Source organism: Ovis canadensis, chromosome 8, assembly GCF_042477335.2.
Source record: "Ovis canadensis isolate MfBH-ARS-UI-01 breed Bighorn chromosome 8, ARS-UI_OviCan_v2, whole genome shotgun sequence".
NCBI classification, from domain to species: domain Eukaryota; kingdom Metazoa; phylum Chordata; class Mammalia; order Artiodactyla; family Bovidae; genus Ovis; species Ovis canadensis.
Window position 1 is genome coordinate 84,814,429 of NC_091252.1, and position 20,401 is coordinate 84,834,829.

At 38.9% G+C, this 20,401-nt stretch overlaps 2 protein-coding genes across 6 annotated transcripts in view; both read right to left on the minus strand.

Annotated features, from left to right (window-relative positions):
- Window positions 1–8,540, minus strand: part of KATNA1 (katanin catalytic subunit A1) — a 32,765-nt gene extending 24,225 nt beyond the window's left edge. Inside the window, exons 1-3 of one of the 4 annotated variants that reach the window (XM_069598676.1) lie at window positions 6,361–6,495; window positions 524–687; window positions 100–274 (exon numbers count right to left, since the gene is read on the minus strand). In XM_069598676.1, the coding sequence (XP_069454777.1) occupies window positions 100–261 (162 nt within the window). In that variant the 5' untranslated portion in view covers window positions 262–274; window positions 524–687; window positions 6,361–6,495. Of the gene's footprint in view, window positions 1–99; window positions 275–523; window positions 688–1,192; window positions 2,722–6,360; window positions 6,496–8,204 lie in introns of those variants that run through there. The other 3 variants (XM_069598677.1, XM_069598675.1, XM_069598674.1) reach the window with 3 other exon arrangements.
- Window positions 8,541–13,040: 4,500 nt separating this feature from the next.
- LATS1 (large tumor suppressor kinase 1) overlaps window positions 13,041–20,401 on the minus strand; it is a 38,388-nt gene continuing 31,027 nt past the window's right edge. Inside the window, exons 8-10 of one of the 2 annotated variants that reach the window (XR_011258666.1) lie at window positions 19,232–19,346; window positions 15,453–15,529; window positions 13,041–14,747 (exon numbers count right to left, since the gene is read on the minus strand). Coding sequence is in view for 1 of the 2 variants with exons in the window: in XM_069598679.1 (XP_069454780.1) it covers window positions 18,837–19,346 (510 nt within the window). In the remaining variant the exon portion in view is untranslated. Of the gene's footprint in view, window positions 14,748–15,452; window positions 15,530–15,683; window positions 19,347–20,401 lie in introns of those variants that run through there. The other variant, XM_069598679.1, reaches the window with a different exon arrangement.

The window sequence follows — 20,401 nt, forward strand, 5'->3', positions numbered from 1 at the left end:
TAATAAATTATACAGTCTTAATGCATAGCTGCAAAAGCACTATCTATTTAAATCTGAGTATTCTAAACCACTGAAACAAACAGCAGTCACGAATCTTACCTGTTGCCATTTCTGCTGGAGGTATGTATCTTTGACTGAGTACAGATACTTGTTCATTTGGTCAAGAACTCCCTGATAATAGACCATTGCAGAGTCGTAATTTCCCAGCAATGCATATTCACGGGCCAACTTTACATTCTCACTAATCATAAGAAGACTCATGCTCAATTACAAGCTAAAAAAGAAAGAAACATTTCATATTAAGTCTTTTAAAAATAAGTACTACAAAGAGTTTTTTAAAAACATACTTTCCAAGGATCCCTGAAGAAGCTTGCTTTGACACACATTACATTTTCTATCTCTGTACATTTGCTTATGATAATTTCCACTCCTTCAGAGAAATTTCTTTTAGTTCCTACAGTCAAACCCTACCTATGTGTCAAAGTCCCACTCAGATCAGTAGCAATTTTCCCAGTATGTCTACCTTCCAAATTTGTCAGTTCAGAATAAGCCCTCCCTCTTCTAAAGTCTCCCGGTACTTGACTGGGGGCCTTCATCTCAAGGCACTTGTCCACCTTGAATCTCTGAGAGCAGGAAAAGATCAAAGTTGGTAACTTCAGTGCATGAAATACAAGTCTTATGGAATATCTGCAGAACAAATGCAGAATGTTAGACGCTTTTCTTGGAAGGCAGTGTGAAACAGAGAAAACACATGTTTTGATGTTAGGAGAATCTTGGTAGAACTGTAATCCTGCCACCTTTGTCAAGCCCTTTATCTTTTCTGAGCCTTAGTTTTTAAATGTGTAAATTGGGATTGTTACTACTTCTTTTTTGTTCTTAACCACACCACACAACTTGTGTGCAGTTCAATTCAACAGGGATTGAACCTAGGCTCTCAGCGGTGAAAATGTGGAGTCTTAACCACTGGACTACCAGGGACTTCCTGAGTAACCATACTTCCAAGAGTTGCACTATGAGGAATACATGACTATTTAAAGTAGCCAGCACACTACTTGGCAAAGAGTAGGTCTTCAATAAATGCTAACTGTACCTTCCCCGAAACTTTCCAGATGCGAAAACCAAGCACAGTCTTTGTACTTAGTAACATGTGGATATATGGATACGGGGTTTTCATAGGTGGGTTTTTACTTACCCTTCAGACAGCAGATAATTTCAATGACATAAAAATTGGTCCAGAAAATAAGGGGAAACTGATTAACTTTTTATGAGGTAGAAAGTGAAAGTGTTAGTCTCTCAGTTGTGCCCGACTCTTTGTGACCCCATGGACTGACGCCAGCCAGGCTCCTCCGTTCATGGAATTCTCCAGGCAAGAATACTGGAGTGGGTTGCCATTCACTTCTCCAGAGGATCTTCTTGATCTAGGGATCGAACCCACATCTCCTGCGCCTTCCGCATTGAAGGTGGTTTCTTTACCGGCAGAGCCGCCAGGAAGCCACCACCTCAATTTTGAAAACTAATTAAGAACAATACAAAGCCTATTTCACTTAAGACCATGATGTAGTAATCTTAAATAAAACATTAGCTAATTAACAATGTATCGACAAGGACACGCATGCACGTGCACAACACACACACATATACTCACGATCAAGAAGGATTACCCCAGGAATGCGAGGATAATCTAAGACCAGCAAATCCACCTGATAACGCCTTACACTAACGGACAAAAGAATTTCATACAAAAAAACGAACAGCACATAAACTGCAATTTATGAAGGGGAAACCCAAATGGTTAACAAGTACAGATACTAGTAATAGAAGAATGCAAATAAAGTGTGAGAGATCTCTTTTACATTTACTAGATTAAAAAAAAATTAGTACTGGCAGGAATTTGGGGAAAAAGACATCCCCTCACATACAGTTTGTGGGCAAAAACTCCTACAATCATTTTGGAGAGAGATCTGGTAGTACTTAAGAGAAATTATGTACATAGCTATCCTATGATGCTGCCACCCTACTTTTCTATAAATATTCCAGGCGAAGTTTCACACAGACCCACCAACGAACTTGTTTTCGGATGTTAATGACAAAACTGTTTGAGATATCCAGTAGTTGGAGGTAATCTATTTCCTGCTAGGGAAAAGATAAGGAAGTATGTTGCATGCACTAACAAATACTATGTAGCAGATGGGAAGCAATGAAGAAAATGTACAAGCAGCAACATGGATATATCATCAAACTACAGGGTTAAGGGAATTTCCTGGCAGTCCAGTGGTTAGGACTTGACACTTACTGCCGAGGGCCTAGGGATTCAGTCCCTAGTCAGGGCACTAGGATCCCACAAACTGCTCGGCCAAAAAAACAAACAAAAAATACAGGATTGGGTGGGAAAAGAAAAAAAAAAACAAACCCTTAGACACAGAACAAGGTCTAAATCCCCAATACCATTTTATAAACCTAAAAGTATGCTATGTTTATATGTGGTATATAAAACACTTTTTCAAAGGATATATACACATCCAAGAAAATAAATATATTACAGTGCCTATGGAGGGTAAGATAGGGAAATATGAGTGGATAAAGAGGGTGAAGGGTAGGGTTAGGGTTAAATAACTACAACAAAAGAAGTGCCTTATGCCCATCAATAATCACAGACAGCCTGTAAGATGGCTCTCAATGACCTCTGCCTCCAGGTGCCCATACCCCTGTGTAATCATCTCCCCCTGAATGTGAGCCTGTAACAAACAGAATACACAAAAATAACGAAGTGTCATTTCTGAGATTACACTGTGACTTCTGCCTTGCTCACCGTCTTCTGCTCTCCGGCTGGACCACTCCAAAGGGAGCCCAGCTACCATGCTGTGAGTTGACCATACATAGCCTCATGGGGCAAAGATCTAACAGAAGCCCAAGGGCAACAGAGGAACTGAGGCCCTCAGTCCAATGGTCCAGAGACACTGAATCCTGCCAAGGATGCCGTGAGGGAGTGGGGAAGTGGATCTTTCCTCAGCCGACCCTTGAGATAACTGCAGCCTTGACTGGTACCTTGACTACAGCCTGTGAAAGACTCTGAAGCAGAAGCACCCAGCTAAGTTATACCCAGAGCCTAAAGAAACTGTGAGATGATAAACGCTTGCTGCTTTAAACCATTTAGTTTTGGAGTAATTTGTTATGAAGCAATACAGCTATGAACTGACTCTATAAGTAATTCAAGACTGATCATCTGCGGTCCAAAAGAAAAGAAAAAAAAAAAATCCCATGACTTTCTGGAGTCATGACCACAGATAATATTCCACCTGAATAAAAGCTCCGGGTCAGGGACATGGCTGTTATTTTATGCATATATCCCCAGCACCACGCGGCCTCTCACACAGCAGACACTGGGAAGTCTTGGAATGAATGAGTGCTGCCAGGTTCTGTCTCACTACTAAGATGTCTCACCTTTGTCCAGTTTCATAGCCTCAGCAAGCTCACACTCCCTGATCCCCAACCCATCCCCACCACAACTGTGGGACCGCTTGGCCCTGAAGCTACATATGCCCCAGAGTGACACCCAGCACAGCACAGCAGGGGGGCCTGTTAGAAGCTGTTAGAAAACATCCTGTGGGCATGGACAGCAAACTGACTCTGGCTCTTTCATCCTCCCCATCCCACTCCACCCCCTACTTTAAAAAAAAAAGTCTTAATTATTGCCCTTTTGTTTTTCTGAGGGCCAGGGTTCACTGTCTCAAAACTCAGAGAAGTCACTCCAGGCCTTCTTTGAAGGTTCTGTGTTATGGATACTTCTATCTACTCAGATAAAATTCCTAAGGAGTTAATGAATGGGCATTTCCTAACAAATAAATGTCAAGTCAACCCAAGGCCACATTAAAAATGACCTAAAAATTCTTGGTTATCAAAGAAACGATGGGCTTACTGAAAATGTATCAAAATACCACTGAAAATTTAAATGTCAGACAAAGAATAAATTTTCCAATTCTTTTAGCATCTCTAAGTCTCAGACACTCTTCTCAAATGAATGTCAACACTGTAAGTTTACAGGAATCTTAAATTTCCAAATATATATCCTTAGTTAGTGCCTGCATTCTCAGTCATGTCCGACCCTACAGTGGCAGGCCAATTCTTTACCACTGAGCCACCTGGGAAGCCCTGGTGGCTCAGTGGTAAAGAATCCTATCCACCTGTCAATGCTGGAGATGCAAGTTCCATCCCTGGGTCAAAAAGATCCCCAGGAGGAGGAAATGACAACCCACACCAGCATTCTTACCTGGAAAATCCCATGGACAGAGGAGCCTAGCGGGCTATAATCCAAGGGGTCACAAAGAGTCGAATATGACTTAGCCAATAAACAACAATATATCCTTATCACTGCCAAAATTACACTTCAGGAGGACAGAATTTGGGTCTACCTGACAGTATCTGGCAATACTTGAAGAAATGAACATATATGAAGAAAAAGCCCTTAGACCAAATTTTAACCACAATGGACTGAAAACACTACCTATTGATTCAATTAATAGAAAATGAGATTGTAAAATCATAAAAATGAGATTGTCCAAAAACACACTGCTGGTTTTTAAAGAGTGATTATTAAAAAGAAAAATAACCGTTAAGTATAGGTTATGTGTACTTTACCTGGATAAAAAATAAAAGTTTTTCCTTTATATGATCCTTCCTGTCAGAACCACCCTTTTGCTTAAATGTCCTGAGTATTTTAGTTTATGACGAAATTCATTCGTTTAACCTAAGTAAGATGCAACATGAAATTTTAATTCAAGTAACAGAGCCTCCTGATGAGGGTAAAGAGGAGAGTGAAAAAGTTGGCTTTAATTCAACATTCAAAAAACTAAGATCATGGCATCTGGTCCCATTCACTTCATGGCAAATAGATGGGAAAAGTAGAAACAGTGACAGATTTTATTTTCTTGGGCTCCAGTATCACTGCAGACTGTGACTGAAGCCACAAAATTAAAAAACACTTGAAAGAAAAAACTCCTTGAAAGAAAAGCCATGACAAACCTAGACAGCATATTAAAAAGCAAAGTCATCAGTTTGCCGTAGTCTGCATAATCAAAGCTATGGTTTTTCCAGTCTTCCTGTATGGATGTGAGAGTTGGATCATAAAGAAGGCTAAGTTCTGAAGAATTGAGGCTTTTGAACTGTGGTGTTGGAGAAGACTCTTGAGAGTCCCTAGATAGCACGGAGATCAAACCAGTTAATCCTAAAGGAAATCACGTGGAAGGAGAGATGCTGAAGCTGAAACTCCAATACTTTGGCCACCTCGTGCAAAGAACCGACTCCCTGGAAAAGACCCTGATGCTGGAAAAGACTGAAGGTGGGAGAAGGGGACGACAGAGGATGAGATGGCTGGATGGCATCACCGATGCAATGGACATGAGTTTGGGTAGGATCCTGGGGTTGGTGATGGACAGGGAGGCCTGGCATGCTGCAGTCCACAAGGTCGCAAAGAGTCAGACACGACTGAGTGACTGAAGTGAATTGATCTGAGGAGAAGGGTCGACAGAGGATTAGATGATTGGATGGCATCATCGACTTAACAGACATGAGTCTGCGCTAACTCCGGGAGATAGTTAAGGAACGGGAAGCCTGATGTGCTGTAGTACATGGGGTCACAAAGAGTCAGACACAACTCAGCAACTGAACAACAGAGTCAAATTATTTTAAACACTAAAAACTCAGTATTACAACAAAATTTCTAGCAAACTTGATGTGATGCTGTGTAGTATTTCTGCTGCTGCTAAGCTGCTTCAGTCATGTCGGACTCTGTGTGATCCCATGGACAGCAGCCCACCAGGCTCCTCTGTCCATGGGATTCTCCAGGAAAGAATACTGGAGTGGGTTGCCATTTCCTTCTCCGTAAGTATCTCTATAAAAAGACAAAGTATCTTTACTTCTCCAGGATTAGGGAAAGAAGCATTCAAAGAGACAGGGAAAGAAGCATTCAAAGAGACTGAAAAAGGTTACAGATCCAAATACCTGAGCTCTAAGATTTCTGTTCTCTGTCCAGAACAAATACCGGAACTTCCCAATTTCACACCTAAACAAGATACCATGCCCACTTAATTTTTAAAGGAATCTTAGACAGGGTTCCACTCTCACTACAGTTTTTACTGTAATGTGCAAAAGTCATTCACTCAAGAAATATTACAGAACACACACTGAGGTACAAGGAATTGCACTGAATACAAAAATAAGACAGACCTTGAAATATGTGAAGTTTAGTGGGATATCATTTTATTTAGCCTCAGTGTTTTTTTCTTTGCTAAGTAGGAGGAAACAAGACCTGAACATTATTAAGCACAGGCTAAAAAATCAGTATCAATGTTAAAAAATATTTACCTGCAAAACTAATGTCCTAAATTGAAAACAGATGAGGCTCAATTATGCATTTTCCTGCACGCATTTCAGTAAGCTGAGTGTGTGTAACTTCAGCAGTGACAATACACTGTGAAGCAATTTTCAGAATGTTCATCACTGGAATATGAAAGCAACCATAATGCTAATTTACAATCAGTCACTGATGATTACAAATAAGCACAATAAATAGTGACCAATGACCAATTATAGCATGGCATACATTCATACCTTTATAATCATCATATGATAAATACTCAAGAAGCACAAAAAAGTTATCATTGCAAAAAAAAGCACCAAGAGAGACCTGGTCAAGAAAACAAAAACATATATATGTATTTGGTAAACTTTCAGTTTACCTCGAACAAAACAAATCAGTGAATATAACAATTAAAATGTAACTTAAAAGCCATATTCAAGCCATATCAATTAACACCACAGGCAGAACCTATTTAGCATGTTATCAATATTGACCATACTGATTTGACACACTATCTTTTAAACCAGTCAAGGAGCTAAAAAGCAAACAAGCCCAAACCATTGTTGTAAACCAAAATTCAACATTGTTGTTAACACAGTAAATTCTAGAAGATTCTCTAATCCTTAGTATTTGTCAGAACTGTGATACCAGTTTCAAAATAAGATGCAGAATCCATTGTAGACTATGGACTTAGCACTGAATCTTTAAAATGTAAAAGCTACTTGAATAACTAATGCCATAAAGGACCTTTATATAGCTTTTCATAGTCTAAGAATGCTGGAAAGTTGACTGGCATTGAAAGAAAAATAAGTAAAGGAAAACATGAATAAAAAAACACGTTGATTGGCACTACCTCTTTTTTTTTTTTAAGGCATGAAACAAGTCACAAGTTAATACTTGTATTAATAATGCAAGACAAAGAGTTTTGCCACTGTTTCTTTGTGTGAGAACTCACCGATTACAAAAACCATCTCCTTTGGAAAAGAAAACAGGACTGCACACTGAGATATTTTGGCCTGCATGAACATCACAAGAATCTTTCTTGATACCTTGGTGTTCTAACATTGTGACTATGTGGCAAAGATATATCGCACACATTCTAAAATATTAAGAATGTCCTCAGCAGTACCTAAGGATCTGATTTCAAAGAGGAAGACATACATGAGTGCTTTCAAAAGAGAGAGGTGCAGCAGTGTGTTATCAGAAGTTAGTCACTGATATAAAAATGGCACTTGGCACTTAAAAGAGAAAATTATTTTTGAGTAAATGAGGGCTTGAGTCTATCCCCCACAAGGCATTAAGGATCCACGTCCATCTCTAACTTTATCAGCACGTAATACACAATATGAAACAAAGTTTCGAGCGATACTTTTTCTAAAAGGTACCAACTTGAAACAAAGAGTCGTTAGCCTCCTGTAGGATGCCCAGCTCCAAAATAAGCACGAAATAACATCCTTAACAGTATCACAGCTACCTAACAAAATGTAATCCCCAAAGTCAAGGTTTTTGCTTCCCTGCGCCCCCCCCCCCCCAAGGGAGAGGGTTTCGGGCGGGGAACGTGTCAAAAAAGCGAAGAAATAAAAACAGGTTCGTCGACCGGAGACGTCTCTAACGACACAGGCCTAGAATGGGATCGTCAGGGGCCCCCAAAAGTCTCCGGCCAGACAGGATTCCTCAGGTAGGAGGACCGCCACCAGAGCCACAGGTGTCAGCGACAACAGCGAGGACCTAGAACCTCGGCGCAGGCACCGGCAGGCTCACAAGCAGAATGCGCAGCGGGATCGCATCACAGGCTCCCGAGTCCCTTCGAGCCCTGATCACGGGGGTCTGGGATCCCCGCGACACTCACCTGCGGCGCAGAGGCTCTCGGGAAACCGCCCACTGCCGGGCGTAGGGGGGAGAGCCGAGCGGGGTTCCGGGCAGCGAGGAAGGAGGGCCCTGCCCTGTTCTGCCCCAGACACCCTGCTGTCTGCTCACGGACCTAGCACTGTCTGGTCCAACCGTCACGAGCCCCAGATGCTGCTTCAAGTAGCCCAGACTTTGAAGGCAGACCCGCCAGGGTCACTTCCGGTGCCAAGCCTGGCCTCGGTGACTCCAGCGCACGCGGGGCAACGCCCCGGGAGCGAGGACGCCAGGCGGCGTGCGCGCGCCGGGCGCCGGCTAGGCTGGGCGGACGGAGGTGGGCGGGACCGACTGTGTGGGCGGGGCCTAGGGCGCGCCTGCGCAGTCCCGGGCACCGCGTCCCCTGCGGACAGGTCACGCCGATGGATGGTAATAAGTCAAATAAGTACTAGTTACTTATAAAACGCTTCCAGTTCCCCGATGTTTTCTGAAATGCTTTGCTCACTTTTCCTCCCACTTGATTTTCATCACGCTGCTCAGAGGTTAGGAGATTAGAGTTTCCATTTTACTGGTGAATGTCAAGGGTCATACAGTTCGTTTATGACAAATCCGGTTTTAGAACCAAACACTCAGAATTTGGCTGCGGCGCTTCTAGCGATATGACATGAATACTGTAAAATAGAGAATGAGTGACCAACGATATTCGGACACAATGCTAGTGAAATTTTATTTTCTTTTTTTGGTCAATGTTTTAATGCAACCAAACTACAAACACAGTTATGATGTTCCACGATGTATAGAAATACACGTAATGGACAGTTAGTACTTGTGGACAGGCTTCCTCCAGCCTTAATCTCCAGGCTTTTCCTTCACCTAAGGTGAAATAGACGCACTTAAGACGCGGTTTCCTCTAGAAGAGCTTGGTAATTAAAATTCTGATTTTAAAGCATCCCTGCTTTTAAAAATATTTAACATACTGATTTTACATCCCCTAATTTAACACAGACTTATATAAAGGCAATTCAAGGGAAATACATCCATTCAGTCCACAGATGTTTATTAATCGAGTACTTACGTGCCAGGCGGCACTGTAGGCATTGAGTTTATACATGGTCAACAAAATAGGATGTTTCATGAAGCTTAAAGTCTTGTAAAATTCTCAACTAAGTAGAAAAAAAGTTTTGCTATGATGCATGTAAACTGTATTGTAATGTTAAAGTATAATTAGTATAAGAAGATACAGTGTATCTTTTTGAAATGAAGAAATAATTCAATGAGGTACAGATTAATTGCCTTAGACTGAATTAAACTTCATTTTTTTCTGAGTGAAAAGGTATGTTGAATTATACAGGCAATTTATAGTTTAGTTTTAAAACTTCTCAGAGGGCACGAAATGAATACATATTACATGATTTCATTTATATAAAATTCAAAGAACAGGCAAAACTAGCCTATATTAACAGAAAGAGGCTGGATTGGGGGCTGGGAGAAATGAGGGGAAAGATTAGACTACCAGAAGGCATGAGGAAGTGTTTTTCAGGTGATGGAAATGTTCTATATCTCAATTAGTACAGTGGCTAAGGAGGTGTGTATGTTCATTAAAACTCATTGAACAGTACACATAAAATGGGTACATTTTACTGTACATAATTTATACCTCAATGAAGTTAAGTTAAAAATCCCATCCAACTAGTGGCTTACACTACTGTTTCTTACTGGTTGTACTAATCTGGGGAGACTAGGGTATTCTGTTGTTGTTTTAGTCATTAAGAGTATTCTGTAGTAACCTCTACATTGAAGAGGTTTCAAACACCAGGAAATTTTTTCTTCTCATTTCCTCTGTATGTTCATGTAGAGTGGAGGCAGGCACTGGGGACACTGAACAGTTGAAAACAGAAAACGAGATAATTTGTCTAACTTCTGGGTATGAGATGTGCCACCTCTGCCCACATTTCACTGGCCAGAGCAAGTCATGTGGCCAAGGCTGACTTCAAAGTGATAGGACATTGAGAAACATATTTGTGTTCCGCCTTCATGACTACTACACTAGTCATTTCTTCTTTTACAGTGTGGTTTCTACAACCTCCACCCCTCTAAAATGATCGTATCCAAACTGGGACTCAGAGCAACTAGAGATGAGTTTTTCATGGTGTATGGTGACATTGATTCAGTAGGATCATAAGATACATACAGGAAAGTTAACAAAAATTAGGTTAAAAAGGTAAGCTCTTACAGTAAAGAGTTCAAATTTTATTCAGTAGGTGTCAAGGAACCATTCAAAGTTCAAATGAATGCATAATATATAAAGGAATAGAAAGATTAATTTGATAACTGTGAGTTGAAAGGTTTGGAGGGGAGAGAGAATTACACAGAAGGGAACATGAAGACTACTTCTCGACATTATGTATTTGCTGTCTCTTTGCCCTCTTTTAGGCTTCCCTGATAGCTCAGCTGGTTAAGAATCTGCCTGCAATACAGGAGATCCTGGTTCAATTAATGGGTCGGGAAGATCCCCTGGAGAAGGGATAGGGCACTCACTCCAGCATTCTGGCCTAGGGAATTCCATGAACTGTATAGTCCATGGGGTCGTAAAGAGTCGGACGCTACTGAGCGACTTTCACTTTGCCCAGTAGGTAAATAATATAAAGTTACATACTTCCTCCATTTGGCTAGGGCAATGTCTGGCTTACAGTAGATGATTAAGAATCTTCAAAAAAAAAAAAAAAAAGAGTTCCTTGGTAGCCTAGTGGTTAGGATTCTGGATTCAGTCCCTGGTAGGGGACCTGAGATCCGACAAGCCACACAGTGCAGACAGACAGACAGACAGACAGACAGACACACACACACACACACACACACACACTAATCTGCTGAATTTTTATTAACAGATTATGTCACAGTATTTGCAGGAACAAACTGAGATAGATCCTCAGTGCTATCTCACTGGGAATAGTGATAAGAATGTTCTTCCTAAATAATAGCTTCCATTCTTCCTAAGTAGTATTCTTCCTAAATAATAGCTTCTTCCTTCCTAAATAATAGCTTCTGTCACAGACTGGCTGCTCCCAGATTGCTGAATGCCATAGGGAAAAAAAAAAAAAATCACACCACCTTGAAGACTAATGCACAATTACGGATCTCCCCACCTGACACATATTTTTCTGCATGTCCCACTTCAGTTCTCTTACTCTTCACGTTAGTTATTTCAGACTTGCACCACTGTCCTCAAGCCAGCCACATACCCCTTTCCGACCTTTCAGCCAATCACTTTATCTCCACCTTCAGAGAAACTTGTGTTCAGTTGCTAAGTCCTGTCTGACTCTTTGTGACCCCATGGACTGCATGCAGCACACCAGTCAACTCTGTCCTTCACTATCTCCCAGAGTTTGTTCAAACTCATATTGAGTCAGTGATGCTATTCTACCATCTCATCCTGTTGTCCCCTTCTGCTGTTGTTGCCCTCAATCTTTACCAGCATCAGGGTCTTTTCTAGTGAGTTGGCTTTTTGCATCACATGGCCAAAGTATTGGAGCTTCAACTTCAGTAACAGTCCTTCTAATGAATATTCAGGATTGATTTCCCTTAGGATTGACTGGCTTGGTCTAGCAGTTCAAGGGACTCTCTCAAGAGTCTTCTCCAGCACACAATTTGAAAACATCAATTCTTTGGCACTCAGCCTTCATGGTCCAGCTTTCATATCTGTATATGACTACTGGAAAAATTATAGCTTTGACTATATGGACTTTTGTTGGCAAAGTGATGTCCACGTTTGTTGGAGAAAATAGGAGCTATCCGGTTGAAATTCCCTCAACTTGCTCACTGAGACAGAGGCTACCATCTGCCCACCAAGTCCTCATTTTGCTAATATCAAAGTCTTTCTTGATTAAGTTGGGCTTCTTGGAATAAGGGCTGCATTTTCCAAGACTCTCATGCAGCTAGGTGGGCCATTGATCTAACTTCTGGCCAGCAGAAGTGTCATATAGAACTTTTAGGAAGGTACCTTACAGGGAGAGGCCCTGAAAATACCCCTTCCAGTCACACCATCCCCTCTTATCAGGTTAGAACATCTTCTCTGACCATAAATGACCTTTAGGATATAAGCTGTGTGAAGATAGCAGAATTGTACAGATGAAGTATGGACTGACGCTGTGGAGCTGCTATACCAGGTGTTGACTGCCAACTCTAGTCAGTCTAAGCAGTTGTTTTTTGGATTTTATGCGTGTGTGCACGCTCAGTTGTGTTTGAATCTTTGTGACCCCCTGGACTGTAGCCTGCCAGGCCCCTCTGTCCATGGAATTTAGAAGGCAAGAATACTGGAGTGGGTTGTCATTTCCTACTCCAGGGGATCTTCCTGGAATCAAACCAGATATCATGTGTCTAAACAGTCTTTGTTTGGGTTTCTTATGCCACATAACCTAATCCTAATACTTTGACCACGCAAACATCTCTACTTTCACAGCTCTTTCGTTTTGCCTGTCTCATTAAAAGTGTATCTTGCTTAGTCTAAGCCCAGTTCCATCATTTGGACTTAAAGATTTTATTTTTTTAATATTAATCATTTTTGACTGTGTGGTCTTCGTTGCTGTGCAGGCTTTTCTCTAGCTGCAGCAAGTGAGGGCTACTCTCTAGTTGTAGTGTGCAGGCTTCTCATTGTGGTGGCTTCTCTTAGTGCAGAGCATGGGCTCTAGGGTATGTGGCCTTCAGCACTTCCAGCTTGAAGACTCTAGAGCACAGGCTCAATAGTTGCGCTGTCCCTGTCAGGTGGGATCTTCCTGGATCAGGGATTGAACCCATGTCTCCTGCATTGGCAGGCAGATTCTTTACCACTGAGTCACCAGGAAATCCCCAAGATTTTGTTTTTTATTTCCATTTTATGTATTTATATTTGGATAGGCAATGCATTCACATAGTTCAAATTCAAATGATATGAAAGCTTATATAGTGGGAAGCCACCTGATGTGAAGAGCCGACTCACTGGAAAAGACCCTGATGCTGGGAAAGATTGAAGGCAAAAGAGGGCGGCAGAGGATGAGATGGTTGGATAGCATTACCAGCTCAATGGACATGAATCTGAGCAAACTCCGTGAGAAAGTGAAAGACAGGGAAACCTGGCATGCTGCCTGGGGTTGCAAGGAGTTGGACATGACTTAGCGACTGAACAAGAGCCAGGCAGTTAACTTGGTTTGATTCTGTTGGGCAGCATCTCAAATTAGTTTAGTTTTTAGATAGGATGCCTTCCACCCAGAATCTGCCTGTTCTTTGTTCCACTTCAGTATCCTTAGGTAGGTTTTTATTTCGCCCTCTAGTTTGTAGTTGTGTGATAGTCAATCCATCAGGAGCTTACTTGGTCATACTACTAGAATCTAGAACTATCTTTCAAGTATGTCATTTGGTTGACAGTTGGATAATCAACTTAAAGGACCTGAATGAAGTTAAAAGACTCATTAGAAAGTTCTTACAATAATTCAGGCGAGTTGATGGGGGTCTCAACCAAATTAGTTTAACTGAACGAGGGGTGAAGATGATGAATCAGAAAATGTACTAGTTAAATAACTGAATTTCATGAGTCATTACATGGGAAATAGTCAAAGTATAAAATGGCCTGCTTAAATTATTTTGGAAATCAGATTATACACTAACATTAAGTGTACATTAAATTTAGTTAGGGTATGAGTTCAGCAACAGGAAGGAGTGAGCAGCAGGCTAGCAATATTAATTTCAAGGGTATGAAGTAGAATTGCATATATCCCATTGGTCAAAACCTTAGTCACGTGGCACAACTAATTACAAGGGAACAGGAGAAATACGTGCGCTAGTGGCACAGCTGAAACATGAACAGGGGTCGGGGCCGGAGCGGGGCTGTGTTAGTAAAAGGAAAACAGAATGGAAGCTGGAGAACAAGAGCAGCCTGTGTCAGCCCCTCTGCAAGCTAGGTACCCTCGAGAATACCCCTCTCCTCAACAGAACAGATTTAACCCTTCTCCAGGGAACGCAACTCAAAGCCCCACCCAGATTCTGAATCCACTAAGATTCCAGGATCTCTGGGTGACTTTACAGAAGGGAGAAGACTGGCTACTTAGGAGAACAATAACTGCCTGTGTTTCAAACATAAACTTGATATCCTCCCTTTAGCCTTCATACACGTAAGCTGATATACTGTCTGTGTATTTGCATTTGGCATAACAGTGGTCACAATTTAAGCACGTCAAACATGGATCCAAAATGTATTAAAATGACAAAGCTAATGAACTAGCCAGGAGGGTTCCACAATGGCACCGGCCAGCTCCACGGTTCACGTGGCAGAAGAGCTCCCAAGAAGGGCTGCCACCAGTGTCTGTGGCTGAAGCTGCCCCCCACCTCAACGGGAGATGCTCCAAGACCAGCAGTGCATGTCTCCCATTCAGCTGTCAGCAAGAAGATGGTGTGGGAGTCAGGGGAAATAAGCTTGGGCAAAGAGAAATTCAACTGTGATGCAGGTCTGCTGAAACCACAGCCAGCCTGGTGGAGAGCTCTTGGATGACGATGGTGATGACATATGAAGGCAAACACACTGTATACAAGAATTAACACAATTAAAAGGGAAAATGGGTTGGTTGCATAGAGTCCTTATCACCTCTCACCCACCAAAAATATGCTAGGTAACTAAAAGGACAAATAATTAATAGGAAATTTTAAAAAGTAGTAGTAAAATGAGTCATAAGCATAATGCAGTTTGCATCAGTTACACAACAGTCTCATACAGACCAAATATAAAGCATGTGCAGACAAGAGGATAAAAGGAGACCTAAGAAAGATGGTAATACTTGAAAAAGGGGGGGAAAAAACCCCAAATATTTGTTCATCCATGTAAAATGGATTTAAGGTATAACAATAATATATATATTTGGTAGGCAGTTCATGTGATAAAGTAAAAGACTGTAAATAAAGGAAAAGGGATTAGCCAATAACTTCACATTTTAAAAATCATAAACTGAACTCAAATGATACTAGATGCAGAGTTTAATAATTGAAAATTATTAATTTTTTAAACCTGTACTGACCTAAAGGAAGCCTTTAACATGAACTATTTTTGTACTTCTATTGGACAAAATGAAAACATTTTACTGGTTTACACTAACTCCATTCAGTTTGCCTTAATCTAAGTAGGAATTATCATTAGCTATATATATATTTTAATTCCAAAGTATCAGATTTTTTACCATAAATTTTCTGAGAATAAAAAGATTAAAATTTTGAATTAATAAAATCAACTTACCCTAAAAGCTTTCCACACATAATTTAAAGATTTGAATTTTGCTTTTTTTTTTTATTATGATCCCAGCAAATGTTACACTAGAGAAAATGATTGGGAAAATACAAATAGATTCATTAAAAACACAGGCTGATTATTCATTTCTACTACATTCATAAGTATGCAAAACAATTCAGTTATATTGCAAAGCTGTAATTCCTTTTCCTAACAAAGCATTACTTTATAAAACTGTAGTGTTGTACTGATTCAATTTTAATACAAAATACTTATATACATAATACAATATAAAAGTAAACTGTGGTATATAGTGCCTTCACAAGGGATCTATTAAGGCGCTTTACAAATATACCATTATATTGACCAAAATTACTTTTTGTTTTAGATTAAAACAAACAGGCTAAATGTTTTACTTTAAATACCAAAGGGATTTTTGTTTATTTTTGTTTATTAAAGAAAAAATGTCTAAAGTACCTTAGGTAACAGCAGCAGCAATATCTAAAAATCCTCCCACTGTATTCTCTAATTTCAACATATTATTAAGTCAGAATAAATCATTTCCACTCACAGTTTTGCACTTTGCAACAGCAGAAGGTAATAACTTTTTTAAAAAGTCAATTTCAAAGTGACTTCTTAGTCATACATTCTATAGTTTCTATTACAAATAAGGTAGAAAAGATATAGAAACAGGGCCTGCCTTAGGACATCACTGGACAATATATAACTATCTACAATTATATAATTACAGAACACATTTCATAAATACCATTGATATGCATAAAAGGGGAAAGTATAAGAAAGACAGCAAGTTTTTTTTTAATGACTGGCAAAATTATTTTAAAAAGAAAACATGATTGATCAGTGTTTTCACTCTATTTCAACTGAGAGCATATAGATTTTTGACACTGGTCTAATCTTTTTGGCAGGAAATACCAGATTCCTACTGGAAGACTGGATATAGTTTGGGAATAAGTCAGCTGAATGTAGTTTAATAGTTTGCGAATATGACAGTATATCCAAACTGTTAAAAAATGCAGATACTAAAGGCTTGTACACTGCTTCGTTTAAATACAAAAAGTTTATACTGTCAGAGGAAATTTAAAAGGATACAATATTTATAGTGTCTGTTACATTTGAGGAATAAGGGCAACACAGATTTTGTGGGGAGAGGGGGAAGACAGCACCATAGTTTTTCTATAATGTAACTGTAACAAAGTTGGTTCTGTACTGTATTGCACCATAGTCCAGAAATAAAAACTAAATGGAAATTTCAATAAATCTGAGAAAGCCTGAAGAGCAAGGGGGGTAACAACAAAAGCTCTTGAACTAATTTGTTTTGCATAGAATTTTACAGGACTAATTAAATGCTCCATGAAGTGAAGGCTGCCATCTAACACAGTGCATTTTCTCACAGTTCTGAGTAGAGGTCCTTCAAATATTTCTACATTAAGCCTGAAACAAGTCAAACATGTATGTTAGTGCCCTTGAAAGGGTGTGTTTAAAGTGGAGCGCTATACCAGAAAGACAGGCATTCACAAGGATATCTTATCACATGGTACAGACCTTTCTCATCATAAATTACCAGTGTTTATACAAGATGTGCTAATCTGAGCACTAATCAGTAAATTTAAAGCAAAGTTCTTAATATATCAGTGTTCTTATAGGACAGAGGTCCATAACCAAGAGTAGTGACAGGTTTCAACACATCCAACTGCAATGCGACATCTTAGACATTATCTGTTGATATGAATTTTTCTGGGAACAGAGCCCACAATTTTCATCAGATTCTCAAAATGACCAATAACTGCCAAAGACCCACCATTACATAGTGGGTTATGTAGTGCTCTGAGAAGGCCATCTATGAAAACGCTGTAAGTGTGAGCTAATTAATCTTTGTCCTCCCCAATTCAACTGGAACAGGCTTTGCCTTTTTTTTTTTGCCTTTAATTTTACTTACATATATGATTCCATTAGCTTTTATACGAATAAGTTTGAAAATCACTAAAATTATGCCTCTTATCCACAGATACTAAGTTTTGATAAAACAATTCCCTACCAGTGGAGCTTAAGCAAATAAAATACAAATTTTACTAATGTTAGAATAGAGCCCTTTCCCCCTTCCTAAAAGATAAGCTAAATGTATTTTGGTATGAAACAACAAGTTGTCCTTAAAACCTAAGTATTATATATAATAGTAATGCTGAAAGACATATTATTTAACTTTAAATAAGTTATAAGGTTTTGAATTTTCTAAAAGACCACTATGTATTTTTTCCTAATTACTAATGGCCACCTTAATTAGGAGTTACATAATAATAATTTTTTTCACCAATTAATCTGACATAGGTAAAATGCTGCCAAATAGCCAGACTTTCCTTTGCCAGTAACAGTCCATGTATGCAGCACTGTTTTGAAAGAGCAAATCTATAACATTATTGATGACATAATCCAAACTATCACTATATAGAAAAGGTACTCACAAGTAAGTTCTAATCAAAGTTTTATATGAAGTTGAAAATAATCTCTGCATAAAATGTGGAATTATTATTATTTTTTAATCTCAAAGTCAAAATATGAAAGATCTTAGCTTTAGTACTAAAACTTTTAATTTATGACAGCTTTATTCCCTTTAAAAACTTAAAGCAGCATTAAAAATACCAGTATGGAAAGAAAAATGTAGTGATTTGCTTCCTTCAAAGTCATTAATTTTTGAGATATGTTAAAAAAATTAAATATTCTACACAGGGGGAAAAAAGATAAGCTGCACTATTTTTCATTTGGATGAGCATACTATATTTCATTTTTGTATTTCATATTTTATATTCATATTCAACTTTGAATTTATCAAATGTGAATTATACAGATTATCATTAGCCTAGGAACACTCACCACCATGATGCCTTCATTTCTATAGCTTATTTTTTCTAAGAATAAAGTTATGGGGAAAGGAAAAAAAACCAGCTCTGTAAATGTGGGATATATTTCATATTTGGTTAAAGCAAGATAAAACTAAAACTGTCTTTCAAAAAAATTTCAAAAATTCTTGTTTTTAAAAATTATTTAGCATTATGTACACATAGAAAACAGGCTTCTCCTTTTAAACAAAGCACTATTTTTTATTTTAAGTACTTTAAGTACCAAGAACTGACTATAATATTCAGCTCATAATTTACTTTCTTTATAACAAATTTTTTTCTAAATTACTGACTTAAAAGGCTGGAATAAATTAATATTTAAAAGGATTTCCCATAATTTAGGAACATAAAATATTGTACACAGAGCACACATACATAGCTCTGTCATATTTGCATAATTTTACTCTCAGAGCTTCAAAAAACCCTGCGTTTCAGGCCTTTTTGCCAATCCTCATTATAATTACTTCCTAGTGTGTCAAACATACACTAGATCACGATTTTTCATCTCTGAGCCTGTGTGCTGATCATCTTCATCTGACTGCTGCTCTGAGCCTTGTGAATTAATATATTCATATTCAATAGGTTTTGGATAATTGTAAGGGTAGCCATTGTCATCAAAAAACCTCCGAAAGGTAAATTCATAGAAAGCATGTTCAGGGTGCTTTCCATTTTTATACCATCCGTTGAGAGTGTCGTTTACATTTTCTTCCTCATTATCATCACTCCGTAACTTGTCAGGATCAACAGGATCAAAATTTGATGTATCTGTTGGGTGTGTGATTTTAGGAATGTATGAAGCAGATTGCTGTCTCAGGTCACTGGAAAAATCAATTGTTTTAAAAAATGGATGAGCTTTTATTTCATCAGCACCATTCTTGCCTAAGCGATCTTCTGGTCCTCGGCAGAGTTTAATAATAAGATCAGAGGCTTCAGGACTCAGTTTAGCTTGCGGTGGGATGTGAAGAGATGTTTGCCAGTTGATAACCTTTAAAGAAGATTTTTAAAAATTAGAAGGAAAGAGGTAAGAAAAACAAATTTCCTCCAAGTTTTATATGAAGAAGTCTTACTGGACTATTTGTGTGTTTTTAAATAAATTGCATGGTATTTCACATTCCTTCACTTTATTTTTTTGGTTTGTTTTTTGGCCACGCCACACAGCTTGTGGGATCTTAGGTCCCGGACCAGGGATCAAACCATGCCTCCTGCATTGACAGTGCAGAGTCTTAACCACTGGACTGCTGGGGAAGTCCCTGAAGTTACTGTACTTTCAAACTCTTTTTTCTCTCTGCTGTTGAGACTGCATAATTTCTATTGATTTTTCTTTAAGTTCACTCATTCTTTCCTCTTGCCGATATCATACTATCTGGATTAGTGTAACTTCCTCTTAAGTCTTAAAATCAAGTAGCTGATTCCTCAAACTCTATCCTTTTAAAAACTTGTTTTTGTTATCAGTTTCTTTGTCCACCCAAATGAATTTTAGAATTGGCTCACCTATTCAATTGATCATTACATATTACTCTCATACCCTACAACTGTATTAAACTCACTTATTAGTTCTATGGAGGTTTTCACAGATTGCCTGAGATTTTCAATATAGAAAACTATGCCACCTGTGAATAAAGCAAGTGTTTTTTTTCCTAAGCTTTATGCTTTTCCTTTCATTGCTGTATTACACTGGCTAAGACATCCAGAACTATGCTGAATAAGACTCAGACCAGACATCCTTGCCTTGTTCTTCATCTTTAGGGAGAAAGCATCCAATTTTTCACACACAGCACCTACACAAACATATTTGTATTTCTACCTATGCATTTATTTCGTATATACATATGCATTAAAATGAAGGCAAAATAAAGATACTTTCAGACAAATCTGACACAAACCTGAGAGAATGTATTACCAGTAAACCTGTAACAAAAGAAATTCTGAAGAAGTTTTAAATATAGTGTATTAAATGAAGTGACAGACAGAACATAACTTGGGTAGAGTGTCACAGAAAAGACAGTATGTCAAGACACACTCAAAGAATGATTAAAAATG